This window comes from Platalea leucorodia (genome assembly GCF_965183815.1).
Source record: "Platalea leucorodia genome assembly, chromosome: 4".
Classification (NCBI taxonomy): Eukaryota; Metazoa; Chordata; class Aves; order Pelecaniformes; family Threskiornithidae; genus Platalea; species Platalea leucorodia.
This window is the reverse complement of record NC_138826.1, coordinates 12,981,082-13,005,165: the sequence shown is the minus strand read 5'-3', so window position 1 is coordinate 13,005,165 and position 24,084 is coordinate 12,981,082. Positions and strand designations below refer to the sequence as shown.

Here is a 24,084-nt window from a genome sequence, read left to right as displayed (position 1 = left end):
ACCTTTTCTGTTTACTTTGCATTTTGATAATGCTAAAAAGCTAAGCAGTAATAGCAGCTGTCAAAATAAGATCAACAGTAAGAAGAAAAGCTTAACAAGAAGGGTGATGCTGCTTTTATATCAGTGGCCAGAAGTCATTTCTAGCACAGATCAACAGCTAGTGGAAAGCAGTGCAGTTTGACTCAGATCAGTGAATTAATACCAATTTCTACAAGCAGAAGAGCTGACTCCTCATGCAATGCCTCTAACCCTAACCATGTCTAATCTTCTTTGGTTCAAAAACTGGATTTCCTCCCCAACGTCTCTTCAGTACTTGTCATTTTTTACCTGGCCTGAGAAATCTTTTGCCCACCTTATTGTACCATTGATGATATATTTTCTTTCCTTTGTTTCACCTCCCAGGTCACTCTTATAAATACACACCAAACTTGGTTCACTTGCAATTTCAAGCATTTGCTATATGCATGACCTTAGGGTCATGCACGTTTCAGATCTGTTTAATTTTATGTCTATTCTTTAGTTCAAATCAACATTTCACCAAGTTAGCCTTGTGCTGAATTGGGTAATTTGGAACACATTAATGTAAAATAATTATCTTCACAAAATGGAAATGAGCAAATTTAGCTACGAGATGCACCTACAACACAATAACAATGCTTCCATTGAGTACATTTACCTATACAGACTTCTGTGCTGCCACAACATCAGGGTGGGCATCTCATGTCAGAGCAGAAGCAAAGAAACATCCTAAACAATGCAATGTACTGTTGCACTTTCCATTTCTCTTTCAATTCTGCCCAGAAATCCCATCCTGGGTGCAGAGTTTTGTTGAAAATTGTACGTTGTCACAGAAAGTTTTTCATGCCAAATCAGTGTCTTAAAATAAATGTTTTGTAGTTTTAACTTCTTTGCAAATTCAACTCCTTGCTCCTTAGCTTACATAGCCATTGATCAAAGCAGTCCATTCTGGCCCTTTCGCAACGGGACATGATGTTCAGTTCTCTGCCTATTCAAGTTCCTATGCACTGTCCGATCACAGCTCTTCACCGTGCTGTAAGTAGATAGCATAAAGGCCTGTAAGTACAACCTTCAGCCCTTGTCCCACTATTATGCTTTGTTGGTCTAAAACACATTTCTTCAAGTGAGCTCAGCTTACTAAGTAATCCATTTGCTCACTGTCACTACCTCAGGTCTCACTATGATTCACTACCCTGCCTGTCTTAAAACTTGGAAATTATACCAGATTTATTACCAGACTAATGGCAAAAATTCCCTATATCACTGCACCTAGAACTAACCTTGCAGAATGTCATTAGATATATCTTGCCAGGAGAGGATTCCTTGCAGCTGACTTTTGAAACACATGAATTTGCCAATTCTTGATTATGCTTAACCAAATATTTCATCATCTAATAGCTACAAACCCATACAGCGACAGAACACAAATCTCCCAACCTCAGCCAGTATCCTGTTCTCTGAACCATGCAGCTCTCTTGTATCACAGTAAGTTCATTCATACTCCAACTTACTCACATCACAAACTGGGCTGATTAACTCACAAAGAAACACTAAATAAGAAGTAGAATCCCTGTTCTGAATCCAGGGCCCTTCTGCCCCAGTCAAACAAATTACTGTGTTGAGGAAGAAAAGTCAGGAGATTGAAAACAACTCCTGCAAGTCTCTCCTAAGACTGCATTTGGCTTCCAAATGCTGTTGTGCATCATCTTAATAAAGCACTTAGGGAAATAAATCAAAGGCTATTAAAACACTTGTGTCATCACACTTGCTTCTTTGAGTAACATCCACGTCTGAATTTACAGTATGTGTGCTGAGTAGGTGGTGGACTTGAAAGAAAAAAATACAAAATTTATTGGCTTCTTTTCCTTTGGCTCTTTTACCAGAGATAAAGCAGACTGGGATTGTAATGTGCTTTTCTTACAAAAGAGTTAGCATTGTGAAAGCTGTTAACATACAAAGAGAGATTACAAAGAATAAGACCATTTACCTTTGAAAAGGGAACACTTAGAAAGGAAATTTACTGAGGTCTTTAAGTTTCTTTCTTACTACCTTCATCGTGACTAGCCTCTAAATTTTATGCTGCCTCACAACAATAGAGCACATCGTCACTCAAACATTGGCAGGGAAGTGAAGAGAAATTATATTTCCACAATGCCTGTAGTCAGTGCACACTTCTCTCAGCAAAACAAGATCAGAGTCTTGGAAGCCACAGATGCGCTCGCTGGAAAGGGCCAATAATTTAATATATATAACTTACATTTTTAACTAGGTATTAATGTTAATATGGCAAGTCATCAAAACTCATGTTTCAGGGCATAAGCTGATTTCTCTAGTAGGGCAAGAAAAAAATTATCCCAAAGGTAGTAGGGTTCTTATTGAGAGTTTAACACTGATAATATCTGTCATTTATCGTGCACTGCTGGAGTCAGGCTAGGAAAAAAAGCAGACAACCTCTTGAAGGTTCTAGCAAAGAAAACTCATTTTAAGAAAGAACTGTGCAAAAACTTCACATTCTTACCTACTCCACAGTATGGAAGGGTGTTGCTTCCACTTAGGCAGTGCTACCATGGAGTAAGGAGGAAAAACAGGCTGCAGTTCTGCCTTCCTCACCTCCCAGAAACCACAAGAACTGAGGAGATGAGAAGTTACAAACACAGTTAGGAAAAAAGGTTGTTTCATATCTTCCTAAAGAAATGACTATTACAAGTGAGGTTCATAAAGATTTTGTTTTGCTGCTACCTCTAGTGCTTCTCCCATCTAGTAGGTCTTTCCAGCAATGCTACACAGGCCATGATCATAAAACATCTTCTGTGTTATTTTCCTTGGAAAGAGAACTGACTATATAAAAGGAATGGTTTTCATTCTCATTCCTTACCCTTTTGCCTGTGTTCGGGCAGAATCCAAACTAAAGATGTCATAAATTGACCCCAAGATGACAATCCATCCTGCCTGCAAAGATATCCAAGAGTTTCTCAAGGTCCTGTTAGGTACTAGATGAGAATATACCAGAAGTTTGGCTTGGTAAAGCACAGGCCAAACCTCTGTTAGGCTTCAGCCATGGGTCGAGACTGTAGGCTTATGCAGCTGTGTTTCTGCTTTAACTCTTCCAGGACTGGTTTTTATTAGCCAGTTTCATCCAAAACTCTCAGCTCATTTACTGCAGATGGACAGGTAACATAACCCCATTACCCACACATGCAATGGTGAAGAAGCTTGCCTAAAGCTCTATGTAGGAAGGCTAGGACTCGCAGCTGTGGTTCTCATGCCATAGCTCTAAACAGAAGATACGTTGCTTGCTACAAGCAAGGACAGAAATTAATACAGGAGACCAAAAATGTGTGGGTTTCAGTGTCCTAGATTGATCTTTTGGAGCTAAGACAGCCTGGGACAATGCAAACACACCTGAACTATCAGTAAGAACATAGTGACTTGTTGGTAGAGCACAATGGGAGCTTATACCTGCTCACAGCTTCCTTTTATCCTCCTGCCTTACAGAGGGTTATTTAGCACATAGTTCTTCTGGCCTCCCGTTTCCCTTTTAGCTTATTTAAAAAAGGTTTTGTATTCAAATGTAAAAGGACAATGCTGGCCCAATTTTGATTGCAGTCCCTTTTCCCCCAGAGGTTACAATGTCCATCAGACTGGCAGCTGAGTGCTGCGCAGATTTTAAAGTCTGCAGCTTAACAAAAATCTCTCAGGGACTCAAGACCAGCAGTCATAACCTGCTAGGGAAGACTGGCAGCTTTTCATCAGTGACAAGGAACCTGTCATCTCCTCAGACTGCCTTCCAGTGTCTGTGTCCTTTCCCTCCAGCTGTGTTTCTCCCTTACATATGGGAAATACCTGGTTCCCACTTAACTCTGAGGGGGTGTCTCCTCTCCTTCTGCTCTGCCTTAGGAGAGAAAGAAACTTTGTATCATTACCATCATGAAAGAGCAAAAACCTCCAGTTTTATCAAAAGTAAACAAAATTTGCTTTTGTTCACCAGCAGAGCAGAAAGATTTTTTTTTTTTTTTTTAATTGCTGAACGGTGTAATCATGTAAGCCAACAATCAATATTAAGCTGATTTTCAGGAAGGCCAGGCTCAAGGCTCTGCTTAGCCTGATCAGAGCTGTGATCTGAACCTCAGCCTTTGGTATGACAAAGCAGCATCTACACATCCAGTTCAAAGAGGAATCCACCCCATTCTGACTCCCCTTCCATCCCATCCTGATTTGTCTTCCCAGCCAAGATACTTCAAGCAATGAAGAAAAAAGCTCTCAGGAACTGTCTGAAGAATCTATGTTTGGGCTTTGCTGTCTGTACAGCAGTTGGAGCCATTCAATTTTCTCTTCACCATGTGAAAACCAGGAAGTGAGGCTTTCTCCCACCACAGAAAAGCTGTGATTGTGAGCAGTCGCCTGACTCCTGGAGCTCAGGCTTGAAGGAAAAACAAAATGAAAAGAATGGGAACACATACACAGATATGTACATAGCGTCTGGAAATACAGCAGTAAAAGCAAATTAGCAGAACAAGCAACACTGTCTTTCTACAAGAATTTTGCCTTGGGGAAGACTGAATATCAGTCTCTCTCTCTCCTTATGAAGTCATTTAATACACAATACATGTGGCATCTCTGAATTTCTATTACTTTTCTACTCAGCATCTCTCATAGATACACTACCTATCTAGATTGCAAGATCATTGAAAAGAGGCTTTATCTTCACCCCCAACTACACAGCACACAGTAAAATGCTTGCTACGGAAATTCACGCAACTTCCTTACAGAAGAAACTCATTTAGGGAGTAGGGGGAAATAACAGGTGAAAGAGAGAAGGGAGGCTTTTTACCTCCCATTGGCAAAGCATTGTATCAGTTTAGAGTGCATTACAATTGATGTTCATACTCGACAGGACACATCTTCATCCACCACTTAATGCATCTCACCAGTGAAATGACTCAGTGCAATAGCAGGGGGAGGCTGCCAGCCAGGATAGAAAAGTTCCTGAATCCCCGCATGCCTCCTCCAAGCCTTCATAAAGGGAAGTCGAGCTGCAAACTAATTCCTTGCTCACCAGGAATCGAGTATCCCTCAAGTTGTCCCAGTCATACAAGCACAAACCTTCTCAGTGCTGAGTACACATAGGCTGTCCACGGTACATCCCAATGACAAGAGGCAAAATGAACCTTCCTTGCCCTGATTGCTCCAGCTCCTGCAAAGCACAGTATTCGCTAAAAATACTGGTGCACACACATAGATCTGGACTCTCACCCAGTGGCCCTGGGCCTTCCTAAAGGACTCTGGACCTTCCTAATGAACAGGTCACACATTGATATCCTACTTTTCTGCCCTGCCTCCCCCCCCCAGGCTACTGACACAAGAAAGAAAAGCCCACTGCTGCTGAGAACTATACTGTGCTCCGAGGCATAGGAGCCGCTGGAAGGATCACACTCAAAAGCTAGCTTTGCTATCGCTATTGAAGACACAAGTTGATTAATTGTGGGCTTTATTTCTACTTTTCTGTTTTGTCCAATTATTATTTGGTAAGTTAGAGAAATCAGAAAAAAAGGACACTTCCAAGCAAGCCACTATGTTTCGGTTTAAACAGTAGTCAGTTTATGCTGCACAACAAACATACCATTGATATATATTAAAATATGCATTTTTACAGCACACAGTTTCCAGGTGTTTCACTAAGTCCTTCAAGAGAGACCCACTGACACACATCTGTCTCTTTCTCTAGTAATAAACTTTGAGTGTTTGCCTGGATAATTCCCAAGGTGCAGATGCAGAAATATTTGGGACCTGGATCTGAAGACCTTAGAGTTCAGATCTCAAGCTGGTATAACTCACTCAACTGGAGTAGTTTTTTGTTTACCCAAGCTCAGCCCCAAATACATTCTTTCCTTTTTGTGGTTAGCGGAGGATATATCCCTCTGAAAAGATAAGTACAATTTTACCCAGCTTTGCAAAAGGAAGAGTGACTGCATAGCTATGAAAGGGATGGAAATATTAGAACATAAAGGGTGTTTTGCTTTCTGTTTGTGAACTGGTAACTACTGTGTTGTTTGTCTTTCCTCTTACATACCAGCTCCAGTCTAGCTGTAATACACAGCCACAACATACATATGAATCCCGTGGACCGGAACCAGAGATAGTTCTGCTATGTTTTACCAATATCATTTGTGCAAACAGGTACAGTCTAGGAAACAGATATGCAAGTTCATCTTCTAATTTGCAAAACAAGAATGACAAACTGCATTTAAACATTGTATGTCTATAAAGCAGCATGAACATTGTGCATCTGTTATTTACAGCATATTGATAATATATGTCAGTATTAATGTTCATTCTCTTGATTTACATGTTTTTTTCATGCAGAAAATGGATTGGGGTTCTTTTTGATTTACTTGATAACACTCCTACATTTCATGACTGGCTGCAACAGAGAACACATTTTTAATATGCTTAATAAATTTGCATTGTCTTTAGTGCTGAATATTTTATCCACACAGACCAGGCAATGAGGAGCACATCACTAAATCCTCAACCAAATCTGATCCTTCAAAAAATCAGGGTATGATTCTTCAAACTATGTAAAGGCAGAACTTACTTGAGATTGATTAAACAAACTCAGATGTTACGCCACAAAATGCAAGGGTTATACTGGCCCTGATTCTTCAGGAAAGGTAAGAATGTGGTAAAATTCAATATTTAAGTTTCCTGCTAAACTAGGATCTACTTAAACATCTGCTGTGGGCTGTTTCCTAGGTAAGTCTTTTTTGCGTTTTTGGGTGAGTTTTTTGTTTGATTGTTGGTTGTTTTTTTCCCTCCTTTCTCCAGCTTTATTGCAGCTCTTTTTGATAGCAGGCAAAACACCCCAGGAAACTTTGGCAACTAACTAGAAGAGTTGACTGTGCTAGAAGTTTTTATTACTGTTAGTCACCAGGGTAAAATGAGCCCCCTCATGTAAAAAATTGATAGCTATAGAAACTGGTAGGTCCCTAGGGGTCCTGATGACTGAACAGAGTGTCCCATCACACAGGGAAAAGGCTGCACTCAGCTCCATGCTCAATCAGTGCATAAAATCCATGTTCTAAGCCGACTTCCAGTGCAAGCAGATCTCCCACTGCTCCCACTGATCAAACTGTAAAAAGATACTGCTTCCTATGTGAATAGCTGAGTGTGGAAACTCATTCTTCCTTCCCCCCCCAGATGCCTTCCAGCATCTATACACAGAGCAGCCAGTGGTTCATATGTTTGCAGGAATGAAAATGAAAAAAATTAAAATAAAAGACACAAGGAAATGTCATTGTTACAATTTCACTAAATGCCCAAGGGAGATAATGTAACAGCATTTATCAGGCTCTGATATTCAGTTAAGAAAAGTGACTTACACTGAGCAACTGAAGCACCATATTTATAGATAAAAGCATTTCAAATAGTCCTTTTCAAGTTCCCCTTTCCCACAAAACTGCTGGTTAAAATGTGCTTAATGAGACTTTCCTTCCCCTCACTTTGTCAGTTCCTCTCATATGGATTTGTTTCTCCTACCTACTTCAGCTAAAAGACCCTAATCTGCTGTTGCAGAGCATGCTGTGTCACTAAGCCACAAGTTATGACCTTATTAATCTGGCTCAGCAGGTAGAAAATAAATGTGAGTTGAGAACAGCCCATCTACGAAACAGAAGTAAGAAACCAGCATAAAATGTGCAGGAGAATGATGAATATAATAAAAGACAAATCCTGAAAATTCCCCTCAAAGGAAGTAAGCAAACACTGACAATCTTTCAAATCTCCTGTTTCAAGAATTCTCTAGTCTAGAGAAGAAAATCTTCATAAACACGTCAACAATACTGAAGATGACATGGGTGACTATAGCTCCAGTCTGTAGAGAGGGCATTCTTACATAGCAAAGAGCCAGAAAATTGCATGCAGAAACATAAATATGTGAGGCTTCAAAACATCTATAGTATTTATAGCCACATAGCTGGGGTCAACGCACAGCCAACACTTTTCAAGCAACAGGATTCAAGGGAGAGAAAGAAGTCTGACAGAGATCATCTGGCTAATATTGCAAGGTTGTATTCAGATATGATCCTCAATCTACATCTACCTCTTTCCCTGAGGCTTCTGTCCCTAGAGCAGCTGCAAAAGAAAAGAACACATTCCTGTTGGCCATTGCTCCTTTTCAGTATCTGACATATTCATGCAAACCCATCTCCAACAATAAGTACTTTCACCAAAATACTCCCATGAGTAATGACAATTATGGGACTACCCAACATACAGACATAACACAATGGTACTTAGACCTTAGTACCAAGTACCTTGGTCTACCTTAGCCCAATATCTTGTCTCCAGCAGTGGCTGAGAGCAGAAGAGGACAACAACACATTAAGGACAGTGAATTCTTTATTTCATTAAGTTGTCCCATGGAATAAATGAAGGTCATTCCTATACTGAGAGGCAGAGATGCTCTGAGGGATCTGATTCTTCTCTGGCTTACATACCCAATTTCCCTTGGAAGGACAGAATTGCAGGATGATGTGCATTGGTGGTGTTGGAAGGTGGGGATGAGTAAACTAATGGAGGGGTTAAAGTACTAGTTCAAGGTTAAACAAAAAGGCCATGAAAAAGGTAGAAACAAAGCGTTGGAGTTCTGAGAATTTTTGTCTTGCTGTGACCTCTGTAATATTTATCACCAGGCAATCTTCAAAATATTGCAAAAATAAAAAAGCAACTATTAACAACCCCTGCTTTACATATGGGAAGTTAAAGCTAGATCTATATGAGGCATAGGTATTTCTCAGAGTCCTTGAGATTCCTTTATGGCATATGTGCAAAAGCTTCCTTAATGTAGAAACCAGGAGCAGTGAAGAACAGGCTGGAAGCATTAAGCACTCCTGAACTGGGGAGCTCAGAGTTCAGTCACAGTGTTGGAGCGTAGGAGTATCACCAATAACTTCCAGAACTAACAGAGCAACAGATCGCGATTTAGAGCATACATGCTCTCAAACCAAGCAAACTCTACATCTTCCTACTTTCTGGCTGAAAAGCAAAGTTTAATTACTGCTATTTTTACAGCAAGTTCCATGAAATTACTCATTCCTGACCAAATACAGAGCTATAAGAAGGTAAAGAGGTGAATGGCAGCACTCATTGCTTGTCAGCCTCTCAAGGCCCTGAGGGAAACTGTCCTGCAGGCACATCTTTCCAGAACATCATATTTACACAAACAGAAAAAAAGATTAGTCCTCCCCCACAGCTGTCTGCAGCTCATGGATACCATAGTCACTATTCTGACATTTTTATTTATTGGAAATGTAAGCTTATCTTACTCCAGTGGTAAAAAAAACATCTTCTCCTAAGTCTCACAGCTTAATCCTCTTTGTGATCTGAGAGATATCTAAGGAGAGGAAGAGAAATAAATCCAATACACTCAGTTAATTGCTCAGTGACAGATAATCTTTTCTCCTCCATTTTCTTCCTCTTCTATAAAAAGAATAACAAAAAGTAAATAAAAAGCTTTCAACTAAAACTGTGGAAAAAGTCTGCTGAGAGGATAACAGCGTAATTAAAGTCAGGCCCAGCCTGATGCAAAATCTCATCTACCATGTACAGAAGTAGCAGCTCACTTGCCATCCGAAGCTCAGTGAGCACAGAGCCTTAGCACTCTAGAAGACTGTATAGATTCTCCCCGTCTCTCTTCTTTTTCTGTATTTCATCCCTTCATGTCTGTCACCAGTGACCTCTTAATTCATCAGTAGTTTCCATCCATTAGTGCTGCAGCCAGCTGTAGTTAAACTGGCTGAAAAATTACAAAGAAATGCCATCCTAGCAGGTAGTAGTGTGTTTATAAAGAAGACAGATTCATATCTTGTAGGCAAAGGCATAGTTGTGTTATAGATGGTTACAGTCCCATCAGTCACAAGACAGTTTAAATCACCCAACTACACCTTCGAATGACAGATGTGCTTCTAACCAGCTATAGCATAAATGACTCGTGTCTGTGCCATGCTTCTAAACAGCTCCTCATCATTCATCAACCTTTTGAGAATGCACTCTGCACAGGAGGCGAGAGTGGTATTTCTTTGTCATGTATTCAAGGCAGAGATTCCTCTTCAGTTGTGGGTATCTGCAGAACTACCTGTCTTTCTCCTCTGTCTTTCAGAAACAGAACTCTTGACATCAGAAATCAAACCAGACATGAGATCATGCTTTCTTCCATTCCCCAGCATCAAACTTAGAGGCATGAAATTAATTTAAGTGCAAGATATGTTTCTCCCCTTCTCTCAGTTCTATTATTTTCTATCCTTTTTAAACAAGCAGGGAGATTTAAATTAACATGTCACTTAAGCAGCCAGGAGCAGCAACAGCTAATAACCTCTCTGTCAGATGCATTAAATAATAAGATGTGCCCATCTTGTCATTTCTTTGCATCACACTAAGAACAGAGAAGCTGTCCTGGGATTTTCACAGGGATATTTATTAGTGACCTGAAGGCATGACTGCATGGTGAGTGGGGATCTAACAGCAGAGCCAGACTCGGGACAGAGCACAACATAACCACCGGAGGCTTATATAAGGCAACAGGATCGAGGAATGACAATGAAGTGCACTGCTAACTTTTAGAGCAGTCATGAGCACTGAAGAGCCGATCAAGAGTAATAAAGCACTGCAAAGACCAGTGGGTTGATTTTAGCTATCCTGGTTCTCCTTCATCATTTCCCAGACCAAAGCATTTGCCCAGGGATTCTGGATGGCTGGCGATGCAACTGTAACCAAGTCCTGACAAGTGACAGGTGCCAAGGGAACCTGAAACTGATGGATTCAAAGTTAGACAAGTAGTTCCTCAAATAATCTGTGGAACTGCTTGTTCTAAGATATCACAGGTACTAAAAATTTTAACACACTCCAAGAGATATTAAGAAAGTTAGCTCATGGGATATTAATCCCCTGGTATATACTAAAACCAAAAAAATTATTCAGTCCCTGATAGACCTTAAACTGAAGGTTGCGGAAGGACCCTAAACTTCCTAGGAGGAAGTGTCAGATATGATAACCGTGTTCATATACTCTTTCTTAGACTGCTTTTTGGTAATAGGATACTGGGCTAGAGGAAACAATCAGGCTATTACTATGTTGTTAATCACGTTCTGACATTAGGACTGTCTGAAGTCCAGAAAAGTGCACTGCACTCACTGGCTCTAGGACTGCTACATTGCCAAAGCCGCAGCTTCTGGTACATCCTCCAGTGAAATCCCCACAGTTCTTTCTCTTTTAATCAGGGTAAAACTTATTCAATTATGGCATGTTCCACAGAAACCGATTCTGAAACAGACAACAGCATAAGGTCATCAGCACAATTTTGTGCCCACATTCATACACCTCAACAAGAAGTGTGTTTTCCACTCTGATGTGGCTGTCCTATTTTCATTCCTAAACGAGTATCTCAACAAAATCCTGCATTGCATCACATCAGTAACGTAGTTCTTCAGCACTATCAGCAATGGGGAAGGACGTGTCTCTACATGGTGAAACACCATACCTTCCCCAATGACTGATGAAACAAGAGATTAATATTTCTCAGGGTGAAATGACTGAGCGTAGTAAGAGGAAATTAAAATATATATATATATTTCACATTTATGAATATTCTTTCTCAAAACCATTGAGAAATTAAACACTCCAGCCCAAACCTCCTTAAGAAAAACATTGCCAAAGCCACAGTCCTGAAAGGCCTTTTACTATGGCATGTGCACCATAGTAAAGAAAAAGGTAGTAAAGAAAATAGGATAACTTTTCATCTCAAGCCATAGCAGCAACATATATGAAATGGAGAGGTCTGATTATCCCCCCACAGCAGGATGAGAAACCATTTATCTAGCCCCACAAAATACTAATACTTTTGAGTGTTCCTGTTGCTGTTCAGAACACATCCTAGAAATTTTGTGTTTCTTTAGGTTTTTGGGTTTTTGTTTGTTTTATTTCTTCGGGCCAGTGCGTAGAGCACTAGCCTGAGTTCAGAATATACTCCATGTCAAATCCCTCCTCTGTCATTCTCTTAAAATCCTGCTCAGTTCCTTGAACAGAAAGGTTATTTGTTCTACTTCTGACCTAAAATTCTTCTTGGAAACGAAAAGCCTTTCCTAAACGAGTTTATCAAAACAAGTTCGTCCTAACAAGAAGCTTCAGTTTCAAATACCCAAAGTTTTCTTGTATCAAGATGGTAGCCCATCCACCTCCACCAATGACCTGCATACAAAAGCCCTAGACTTCTCACCACAGTTTCACAGATGGAACCATGAAAAAAACCTCCTTTTCATCTGTTACAGCTCATGAAAGTACCACTAGGGACACATGAAGTAAACACCCCTTAGATCCACTTTTCAGAGAGATAAAAACAGGCACCATCTGCTCTCATTCAATCCAAATAACAGCCTTAAGAAATAGACCATGGCCCAACTCTTTCCTTTGGTTCACAGAGTGCATAATGTGCTTTGAAATCATGAAAGTATCAAGGCATTCCCTATAAATCAGTCTACCAAGTCAGCATCACACAAGTGGAAATCAATTATCTGGTACTAATACTATCAGTTCTGAATAAACAGACATTGAATACTTGCTCACAGGTATTGCCCCAGTCTTAGTAGCACTGACTTTTCATAAGGATCATTTAGGTGGTAGACAGCCATGAGATCCTTCATTATAAACAAGGACTTAAGGCTGTTAAGTTCTCCTAAAAATAAACCAATTGGTTGATTTGATTCTGAATAAGATGGGAAAGGGGAAATCAAATGATAGCACGTTCATGAGGTATGTTACCTAGCTGAAAGAAGACAATCAGACTTCAGCCTCTTTGTCCTTGAGTATGAAAGAATAGAAGTGAGAGAGGGTTTAGCTACAAACCTTCCAGCACATTTTAAAAAATCCAATTAAATTCAATAAAAGAATTGTATCAGGCTCTTCCTATTTAGGGTGGTAATTATTAACTGAATTTATCTCCATACCTCCAAAGAGAGCTCTCTGTGATGCTTCCCAGGTTGTAGTCATACAGCTTTGTCAGAATTAGAATCACCTGAAGGCAAAAGAAGAAATCATGGTTAGTCTCAAACAATTACAATCTCATAGAACTGAAATGACCCCAGGGAGAGCTTAGGATTCCTTTAATGGGTGCTTAACATAATTGAAAGAATTGTTAAAAGCATTTGCCTAAACTGACATGGGAAGTATTTGCAGAGATATATGTTAAGCCAATCAGACCTTTTCTTGCTCAGCTGCTCTGCATGATATTGCCAACAGGTCCTTCCCTTAACCCCAGGAGGCAGAGTGCAGTGGGAAGGAGCTGACACACTAGACAATGTTTCAGGATACAAGATGAGATCTGCTGTATGCAGTAGAAATAGTGATTACTTTCTGCTCTGTTTCACAAGCACTGAAACTGCTGATCTTTTTCACAGCTGTGGTGCACAGAGAACCCACTGGCCTATTGCCAGTTAAACTTTTTGGTTGTAGCATATGATATAACACAAGCAAATGATCACCAGTTTTGGCCTGGGAGACTCAGACTAGACATCACGAAAAACGCCTCCATAAGGAAAATAGTTCAACACTGGGACAGGCCACCCAGGACATCTGTAAAGCCTCCATCCTTGGGAGTTTTAAAGACCTGGCTAGAAAAAGTCATGGCTGACCTGATCTATAGTTGGTGATAACCCTGCTTTGAGTAAGAGGTTGTACTAGGGGCCTCCAAATGTCGCTAACAACCAACATTTCTATGACTTCAGTGAAAAGTTTTAGATTTAGCCAGAATGGAAGTGTTTCCAGATTTAGGAGTTTTATTAGCTCTTTTGATAAACAGTTTTTTCCTCCTGCCAAAACAGACACCTCTAGAATAAAATTATCTTACTGGGGGGAGGAAAGCAATTTAGCAAAAAGAATTTCCAGCAAAACATTTCAGCTTGCTCCTTTGTTAATATCTTAAAAAAAAAAAAATTCCTGACTTTCAACATGATGGGCTCCTTTAACAAGGCCTACATTTGGGACATAAACTACCAGACCATTACTATTGCTACTAATTTTTTTTGCATTTCTCCCTGCCAGGTACCCGTACATCTTATCCTCCTCTCTATCCCATTAAAACTGCAGTAAATTGAAGAGGCACAACACATCTTATCTGACAAAAACCGTGATCTATATACCTTTACATCATTATTTTCAGCCCGGGTTCCTAAGAAATGAGGTTCACTAATACACATCCCTCTGCTCCCTTGATAACATCGCCAACTTCAACCAATTTGGCAGAGAAGCAAAGAACTGGAGGTAATTCAGTCCCTATAAGCTCTGCGCAAACCAGCACCCACGTGGCAGAGGAATAGCCACGTGGCTGCTTGCACCAGGGAGACAGGAACAGACCTCACCACTGCCATTTCCGAAGGCAAAAGCCATCCTACCTCTTACACACCAATAGCCCCATACCAGCTACACCAGGAACCGCCTCTTTCCAACATGCTCAGCATACGAGACAGAGCAGAAAGCATGGCGATGCAGGAGCTGAGGACCTAAGTGAGCACGTAGTTAGTGCAATAGAGGAAGGTATAGGGGAAAGAGCATATACATCTGACAGACACCTGTTTCTACAGCACAACTCTGTTAAATCTCTCATAACACAGAGAGCGGCTGCCCAAAGCATGTCCTATCTGCACAAACACAAGTCATGTGCAGCTGATAAGGGAGACAGGAGAGGCACCTGAAAAAACAGTGGTTTACCAGGGCCAATCACAACCAAACATCCTCCAGAAGAAAAGCAGCCTCCCTTATTATCTGCTCCCATTTTAATCTCCCACCATGCCCACTTACTGCTTTATGTTCAAAATGAGAGCCTCATCCTGCTACCCATAAATAAATGGCTGCAAACTCAGGCTATTAAAATGCAAATGCCATCAGGCAGCAGACAAGGTGGGGGGGAGACACCCCGACTTTGTATCTCAGTGCACCACACAAACAGCTCCGCAGAGAAATGAAGACTGTGGAAGAGCGTCCCCAGGGAGGTGCCCGATGCCCAGGGCTGCCCCCAGCCTGCCCTGCTCCCTGGCTGGCTATGGGACAGGCGCTGGCTATGGGACAGGCCCTGGCTGCAAGGCCCTGCCTCGCTGCCCCGTGGGGGGGATGCCAGCCTGCGCTGCCCCTCACCCTGAGGGGCCCATGGGGCATGGTCACAGCAGTGCCGCGGGCGGCCCTGAGCCTCCCTGAGCAGAGACTGGGGCCTGCCCCAAGGCTCCCCCCCCAGCACCAGGCCCAGCCCGGCCCTGAACTCCTACGTGACCCCCCCCAGTCTGTCCCTGGGTCCCGATTTCCTCAGTGGGTCCCGATTTCCTCAGTGGCTCCCTCACATTTACCACCACCAGCCCTGCGCCATGGCCCTGAAGCAGCAAGACACCCCCAGGACCCCTCCAGGTGCCCAGACCACCAAATCCAGACCCCACCATGTCCCCCAGCAATACCCACCTTGTGGCAACTGGGGACCAATCCACGGTGACCCCAATCCACCGAGCGGCATGTGCCCCTGAAAGAGCCCCAGGGTGACTCCTGCCTTGGCCTAGAGAACAACATGCATCCCTTCCTGCGACGGGGGTGGTTCACACAACAGCCATGACCCCTCCTCTGCTCCCCTGGGCACCCTGACATGGATATGCCCTCCATCCCCCAAAACGCACAGCCCCACTGCCATCCTGGAGGTGCCTCCCTCTAGCCCAGAGGTGCCTTCCTCCAGCCTGGAGGGTCTCTCTTTGAAGAGGCGGCCAACGTGCAAAGCGCCAGCCACCTGCCAAGGCGTCAGATGGCAGAGCTGCAGCAGGCACATATGCTTCATGAAGGCTTGCGCCAATTAGGGCTTTATAAGTGCTAAATTTCAATCTCGACCCTCCCAGGAATGCTTATTTGGTGACAGCAGGGCAGCTGTCTGCTCCAGATACAGAACTGTGCCACTGCCATCCCTCACAGCAACCTCGGAATGGGTCTATAAATCCCCTACTTAACAAATAAATAAAAATTAGGGGGGGGGGGAGAAAAAGGAAGAGAAAGGGTTGTGCACATAAAGCCTTTCTGAATAACTACTCTCCCAATGAAAGGTAGCAGTGAACTCAATAAGATTCAGTGCCAGCCTGCGTGGAGACCTTCCATACAACATGGGAGTTGCACACAAACTTGGCTTTGAGCCTCCCTTGGATTTGCAAAGCAGCTGGAAAGTTGCTTATATCTTTTTCCAAGCCTTGTTGTCTTCTGTTGGCCCTCTCCTCCGCTTGCCAGAGGAACCAGAGATGTAAATGATTCTAATGAATATTCCCCTAACGAATATTTTGATATCTTGTAGTTTTAGAAGCAGACCTGAAGATACAGCAGGCATAGAAACTCAGAAGAGTAAATAGGAAAAATAGTGGGGTTTTCTCCCCATTCTTTGCCACTGGTTGATGTAATCTTGAGGAAGATTCAAGAAACACCTTCCCCCATCTGTAAAACCCAAGAATTATAATTAGGCTAGTTTTTGTGGAATACCATGATTAGCAGTGTGTAATTACTAGTGTTAAATAGACTGAGAATTATTTCTCACGAATTGCTCAGATCTTTACTTTTTTCCAACTGAGGAAAATTCACAAATGTCAAAACTTCCGTGAAAGAAAACTCCATTGAGAATTTTAATCTCCTTACTTGAGAAAAAAAAATTGTAATTCACATCTCCCCCCAAAAATATGAAATGACAAAAAAATTAAAAGTGCCAATATGAGAAATCAAAATATTTTACTTCCACAGAGCTGAAATGTCTCTTTTGTTCTTTTTTCTTCCCCCAGAAATTTCAGTAAAACCCACACAATCTTAGAGTGCTGTAGTTCTCTTGGAATTGATGAGGAAAAAAACCCAGCTGCGTTCCATCATACTTCTTTTTGATATAGCTCTAACAATCCTTCTGCAGAGGCATCCCTGGACCCATCCAAATATGCATGTTAGTTGCAGACTAGCTACATCTAGAGCCCTAAATAATATTGTTATATCCTGGCTTCTTAGTAAATTTAGGATAAAATCTTAACATTTAACATTTCCAAGCTAATATTTGTATTTGACACCATGCTGCGGCATACCTATGCACCAGTTTGTTGGGTAACACCTTGGATATCTCCACTTGGTGCAGATATCCTATTTCCAAAACACATAAGGGCTTTCCTACAGGAAGCTTTCTCATTTTTGTGGACCTGTATCAGCTCCTGAATATCTTTAAGCCTATCTCTAGTTTCAGCAGTCTCCTTGTGTCATTTACTGTCGTTCAAATACTAGCAGTAGATCTGCTCAAACATATATGTGCAAAACAAACAATTCTTTGGGCAGAAAATTAGTTATTTCTGCCCTAGAGTTCAGTATTCTCTTTTCCCCTTTGTAATGATATATGAATAACCTATGCAAGGCCATGATTTTGGTTATATTTACTTTTTCAGAAAACATATTTCTCCTTTGCTGTTCTCATTTCTTTGTTATTTAGCCTGCAAAGGTTAGTTCATGTTTAAGATTGTTTCTTTTTCTTTTTCTTTTTTTGCTCTGTGGCTGTCACTGTGTAGTACTGAGGAACCTAATGAACAGAGACATGCATATTATGTTGTTCTAAATGTCAGAATAGGGGCTGTGAAGCAGCACAGTAATGAAATGAAAAATATTGTCTCGCTTTTTTTTGTTTTCTGGGACTGTATTTTTCTCCCTTCTTTACCACTTACCAATCAATGCAAGCTAACAAGAGCAAGAAGAAAAGAACAAGCAAACTACGGTTACAATGAAAAGGAGCTGAAAATCCAGTCTTATGCCAGCTCTGCTGTGAATACAGATAACCCTTCCTATTGCATAGAAATGCAAGGCTTCAGAAAGTCTGTTCTTCATTAGGATCAGCAGTTGAAGTGGGTTATTCTGCCATAGCAGGTAGGGAGGAGAAGGAGAAAAAACGTGTCACCACTTCTGCATTGATAGCTCAGAGCAAAAGGTATTTGATCCCGGGTTTACCACATCCCCAGTGAGTGTACTAACCATGAGGTATAGTACTAAAGATGTTTTGTTTGAGTTACTTACACAAAGTGGAAAAGCCCCAGCAAGTAAGAAACGGACAGAAGGCTTGTTAGGTTAGCACACTCACCGGAGAAAAGACAGACTGACAAGAGGTACTTAAACCTGGTTCACCTGTCTCCCAAAGGAAACCAGATCCCAGTGGCTATTCTAGGAAGGACAAGGTATTCACATCTTGGATACCATTACGTTTTTCTTCAAATCAAAACAGCATTTTCAAAGAAAACGCACCTTTGTTAATCACTCCTCGCCTATGACTGCTTTTTAAGACTTGGAATGTGAAGGCTCATCTATAGGATTCAAGATGGAAATCAGTGGCTGGACAGAAGAGACTGCTCTGTGAATTTCCCAGTTTAGTGCCTAGGAGGCTGTTTGCTATCTTGGGAGAATCCTAGGGTAAGCATGGCTAAATTTTTCCGAGACCTACCTCAGCTCATGTTCAACTGGCCCACGCTGTCTCGGCCCACCCTTCCTTGCACTTCTGACCCAAGTTTAGTACTGGCTTAAATCTTTGTCTTTACCTTGTTTTCAACTGCTCTACGAATGCATCTAGCAAGGCTCCTACAGGGTATTGGCCAAAGCTCATCCTTCACTGCAGCGCCAGTTCCAAATGTAATGCAAGGATTACCTTTAACCTGACTTTTCTCCCCTGGCAAAAAATATTTAGTCTCATCAAACAGTGCTGAACTAGCTGGCCAGGAAGGTAGTGAACAGAAGTCTGCACACTGCTGCTGATCAGCTTCTTAACACATTGGGAAGGAAGCAACAGGCTACACTCTGTGGCTGTGTAACTCGTCTGGTGCTAACGATGTGTGTCCAGAAAGCAAGCAAGCCCACACTGAGCTATCTTCTGCCACAGCTACACAGAAACCAGTACCTGAGCCAGCTAATAGCACACTAGGTCAGGGATCTGTAACACTTCGCACTACTTACTGACAACTGCAAATATACTCCTGGGAACGCTACGTGAGCACCATGTTAAAATATGTCCATACTTATTCAAGCGAGGCTAAACAAAGGACGTCGACTGGAACAATCGTTGTGTTCAAGGTTTGATCACCATTATTAAAGACCCACCACGCAAAGTGGTCTGTGATAATCCAACTCAATCTCATTTATACCAACAGCATTCTCATCTTGGATCCATTTTATCAGCTGTATTCTCACCACCACCCCGAGGTCCTCTCTGCAAATTCTTTCCACTTTACACAGCACAACAGGGTACTAAATGCAAACAAACAACTTTTATAGTTCCATGGTGATAGAAATTTTTCAAACAGAACACCACAATCAATTTTTTAAAGGTGTTCACTACAACTTCTTGGGCTCCGATTTTTACGATGTTACCTCTAGACTGACCTAAAACTGTGCCAGAAATATTGGTCCTACAGGAATGAAGCGCTGATTTCAAAATCTCAACAGGCCTTTGCTTATGAAGGCAAAAACCAGCACCTCTGCTTTAACGTTTTCAGACTTCCATGCTTTGCAGGTATGTTTGCATCTGTTTCAGTCAAGACTGCAGCTGTCCTGGGATAAGCCACAGAACTAAAAAACATGTAGTCAATAGTCCACTTTCCTGACTTGCACACCATCAGCTCTCAGCATTACTTGTGTACAGACTGATCCTTACCCAACATTTTGTCAAAATCATTTGAAAATTATGCAAATGGTATATTTGATAAAATTTCTAATACCTGACTGCAAACCACTTACAGCAGCTTTCTGAATCACTTTGAGAATCCGTTTCTTCTGTAGACTGTTAGTGCAGTGATCAGACATCTCTTTGACCACTGAAGTCCCAGGAAAAAAAAGGAATGTTGCCAACCCCGCCACCCTCACAATCCAATGAAATCCTTCAGGATGCTATTCTGCCCTGACTTCTTATCCAGCACTACGGAGTTTTGTGTCTCAAGCCACAGCCTTAGGAGCATATTAATTTCCAACACAGGATAACTGAGATGGTTCTTCATGAACTCCAACATCAGTCCTGTATTAGAACTAATAACCTGATAGGAAGCTTCTAATTTCAGTCATGTACCAGCTACACACTCTACGCTTTGACTTGATCTTCAGGATGTGCAACAATTTGAGAAAAGAGCAGTCACAACAGTCTTCTCTCTCCTGTGGTGCCCTCCACCCATGCAAGGAGCATGCAACACATCCAGAGCTTCTGGGACTCAAAACACTGTATGTGCAGTTTGGTTGCTCTATTGTTATGAGCTGCAAATATTTAGGCATAGGGACTGTCTCACACAGGCACAGAACAGAAGCAGTCTTCAATACAACAATATTTTGTTAATAAATACATACAGCTATGTAAAAAATGGTAATGGTGTAACTACCCTTTACAAGACTGTCCTGATGAAACTGCCACACTGCCTTCTAATTTGGAAAAAGAAATAAATATCCAGCCACAACCAAGACAGTATAGGTACACCTTAATGTGCAGTGATCTGTGAATCCCTTATTAACCTCTTGAGATCCTTTCCATCGCTTACTTAGCAGGAACATAAGACAATAACAAAGAAGCACTAAATTAAGTTTTCACAAGCTTTTTGGTCTGCTATAATTGAACAGGGAGGTAAAGGACTTGAAAGTTTCTTATGCATTATGTGTTAGTAAACCATGTTTCTCAGGCTAGACTGCAGTGTTTGAGAGTATATACCATTCAAAGACTGGAAATAACTGGCCAACACCTATCTGTTCCCTTCTTCATCTCTACCTTCCCAATACGGCTCAGAAGTTTAGGACTGGGGGAAAAAAAAGGGGGAATACAATCAGAACACAGGAATATTCTCAATAAACTGTTTCGTGAGGCAGCTATGTGAGGAAATGTTTTCAAATAAATTCACAAATAAGTCTGAATAATTCATGACTGAGAATTTTACAGGCTGCTCATGAATAAAAAAAGACAAACTCTAGAGAACTCATTATTTGGGGCAAATTACTGGTACAAATCTTGTTCTTCGTATTATAATTTAGCAATTTTATACCAGTCAGCAAGTATCAGGGTCTCTAACAGCTATGCAATACCAAGAACTATGGAGACATGAAGACTTTGTGATTTGCTTTCCACCTGGATTGTAGATCAACAGGCTTTCTTATATAAACACATCAGCAGGCAAAGGAAGAGAGGAAAAGTGCGATGATAGAGAAGGACAGCCGCATGGTTATACAGCTAGACTACCAACTCCCCGTTTCACCACAGTCTTTGTTATGAAGAATTTGTAAAGTAAATATCCCTTCATTTTCCTGCATCCTTCAATGGACAGAAAAATTGCACATTATCCTGTCTGCGACAGGAGGTGATAGCAGAAGTTTACAGAGAAAGCATTAAAAATTGTCCATGTACAGGGTGATTCTTCCCCTTATTAGTTTTCAGCAGATTATACTCTTCCTAATTCAAAACCTATTGCTATGATTATGCCTAATAATAAAAGGATCAGAGAAAGAAAGCAATGATGATCGAAGATGTGGAATGGCCTTTTTTTAGTGAGAAATTCCAATTCTCAATCCAAGAAAGAGCCAATAAAGAAGATACGAAAGACATCTGTAAAGTCACGAGTGTCCTGAATTGATTATTCACTGTTTTTCAGTACACAAGACCTAGGACAGCAAGTGAAACACGGAGGTTCAACATACTATATATACATGAGTTGGGAAACTCCTTCCCACTGTACTTTGTGGATACTAAAAACTTAACGTTGGTTCAAGGGGAGACAGAAGTTCAGGCAAGAGATGTGCACTGAGGTCAATTAAATAAATCTGGCACAGTGTTTGTGCAAGTTTCCCCAGGTATGCAATTTAAGCCACTGCTGGAGAGGGAATATGGCCAAGTATGACAATTCTTTTGTTCTTATAGCTATCATAGGTAGCTTTAAGCCCTCATGAATTTGTCTAAATGTGTTCATAGTTATTCATATTTTTGGCATCTATGAAAACCACTTGTAGACAAGAAATTCAATGTTTGCCAAACACGGATACTAGTATTTCCTTCCTTAGTCTTGTATAATTGAATCAATAGAGCAAGATGTATGGCAGTTTCTATTATACTCAGCTTACAGGGGTCCCTGGCATGGTGACAACTTTTAGAGGAGACAACAATACAAATTATAATAGAGGCAAAATGAGGGATTTCTCTCCCTCAAATCTTTTAAAGATAGCCCCAGTCTTCATGCTTCTCATCAGGATGAAACAGAAATTTGTTATGGTCTAAAAAGAATTTAAAATACTACCACCACCAAAGCAGAGAGAAGATAATTGTGCTTCTGTAATAGCTAAAGCCCAAAGGTCAAGACAGTGAGTTACTGCTTCTCCTGGCTCCGAAAGGGACCCAAACCTAGGCTTACCGCATTCCAGAAAAACACCTTAGCCACTGACATGCTGAATAACTTATAAAGGGGAAATAATTCCCTGCTTTGAGCCCTTTTACCAACATTGAAACCCATTTTCACAAATCCCCCTTTCATTCAATGAGAATCTGTTTCATGGAAATATTTCTGAGTAGCTCCACACGTGATTAATGAACAAAAAAAAAAAAAAAAAAACAAACCCAAACCCGATAAATTAAAAGGAGTAAAAGGAAATTCCAGGGAGTAAATTACTGTAGGAAAAAAAGCAGAGATATTCAGGTTCCAAAGTAAATGTAATAATAGATTTTCTTCTAGTGGCAGAAGTAGGCAGGAAAGAGGGGAAGGAGGACAAAAACAAGGGAAAAAACTGCCTGTCATCTTGAAACGTTTTAATACAAAGGCAAATAGTTAAGAAAGAGACAAGGTTTCATTTCAGAAGACAAAAGTTAGTATAGAGAGAATCGATTACACACTATAATTGCATTGATGCTTAAAAGCCATTAGCATGAGAGCTCTGTGCCTGTTTCAAGAGGGAAATGCAGTCTTCTGTTTATTCATTTCACTGAATGCCCATATAGGCCTTTGGGGGATTATGTCAGAATTAAGACCAGAGGAGGGTGAAGCCCTAAACTACTTGGAAGGAAATTTCTTCTCTTACACCCTATTATATTCACTGTCAATCAGCAGTTCTTGCTTACACACGCAGTCACTGCCAGTGATTTAGAGCGGACACCCAGAAAGGGTGTCAGGGTCAACTGGAAAAAAGCACTAAGCTGTTCTGTGCCTTGCCTGCTCTTGGGCTTGCTATTGAAACACTCAGAGGCGTTCAGGAAGCTCTGGGCTTTGCCAAGGGACAAAGATTTTAAGTGCTGAGAAGCCATTTCTGAAACAAATTTGGAAAGCCTGTATATTGACAAGTAAAAACTTGCTTCTGAGGAGTTTCTCAGACACCTGATCTTATGTGCAAACTAGGGCTCCAGCACAGCCACTGGCAGCTAAAAGAGAGCAGCATACAACGCTCTCAGAAAAAGAGGGAGCATGCAAGAAGAGACTTTATGAAAACATGCCACTCAGCCATTAGGATCCTACTTTGCAAGCTGTATTTATGGTGGTGCCTTCCTGGTTAAGACCCAGAAGTTTCTGAAGGATTTAGAAATACTCATAAACTCCAAACACACACAGTATTTCCCAAACCAGTAATCCAAGCCTCCACTTAAACATAATTCACCCAACCCTGTCTGAAGAACAAATCAAGAGGAAAAATATCACAAAAGGCAACAAAGTTGAGAAAGGCTAAAACTAGAGGTCTTTCCTTGGGAAAGGAACCATGTCCAGGGGGAAGACTGGGGGTGGAGGGATACACACAACCAAAAAACTGGGATTCATGTCATATATACAATACCCAGATTGCTTATTCTGGAGCTCACTACAGAATATAAAAGTGAAAAATTAGCATGCAATGAAAAATTTATTTACCACTTTACTGTTGTTTAAACAAATCACTTTCATGAAAGCAATGTCTATTCAAGCAATAAATCACTGTTTAGCACTCTGTCACAAGCAAAAGATACTACTTGACAGAATTATTGAGTGATGTTGCAGGGCCACAAGGCAACTACAACAGAGATAA

At 41.2% G+C, this 24,084-nt stretch overlaps 1 protein-coding gene across 1 annotated transcript in view; it reads right to left on the bottom strand.

Moving 5' to 3' along the window:
- The window catches only part of SORCS1 (sortilin related VPS10 domain containing receptor 1), a gene marked incomplete at both ends in the record, with an annotated part of 310,932 nt that overhangs the window by 203,476 nt on the left and 83,372 nt on the right, over positions 1-24,084 (bottom strand). The window contains one exon of the mRNA XM_082309176.1: positions 13,014-13,081. Coding sequence (XP_082165302.1) covers positions 13,014-13,081 — 68 coding nt within the window. The remainder of the gene's footprint in view (positions 1-13,013; positions 13,082-24,084) is intronic.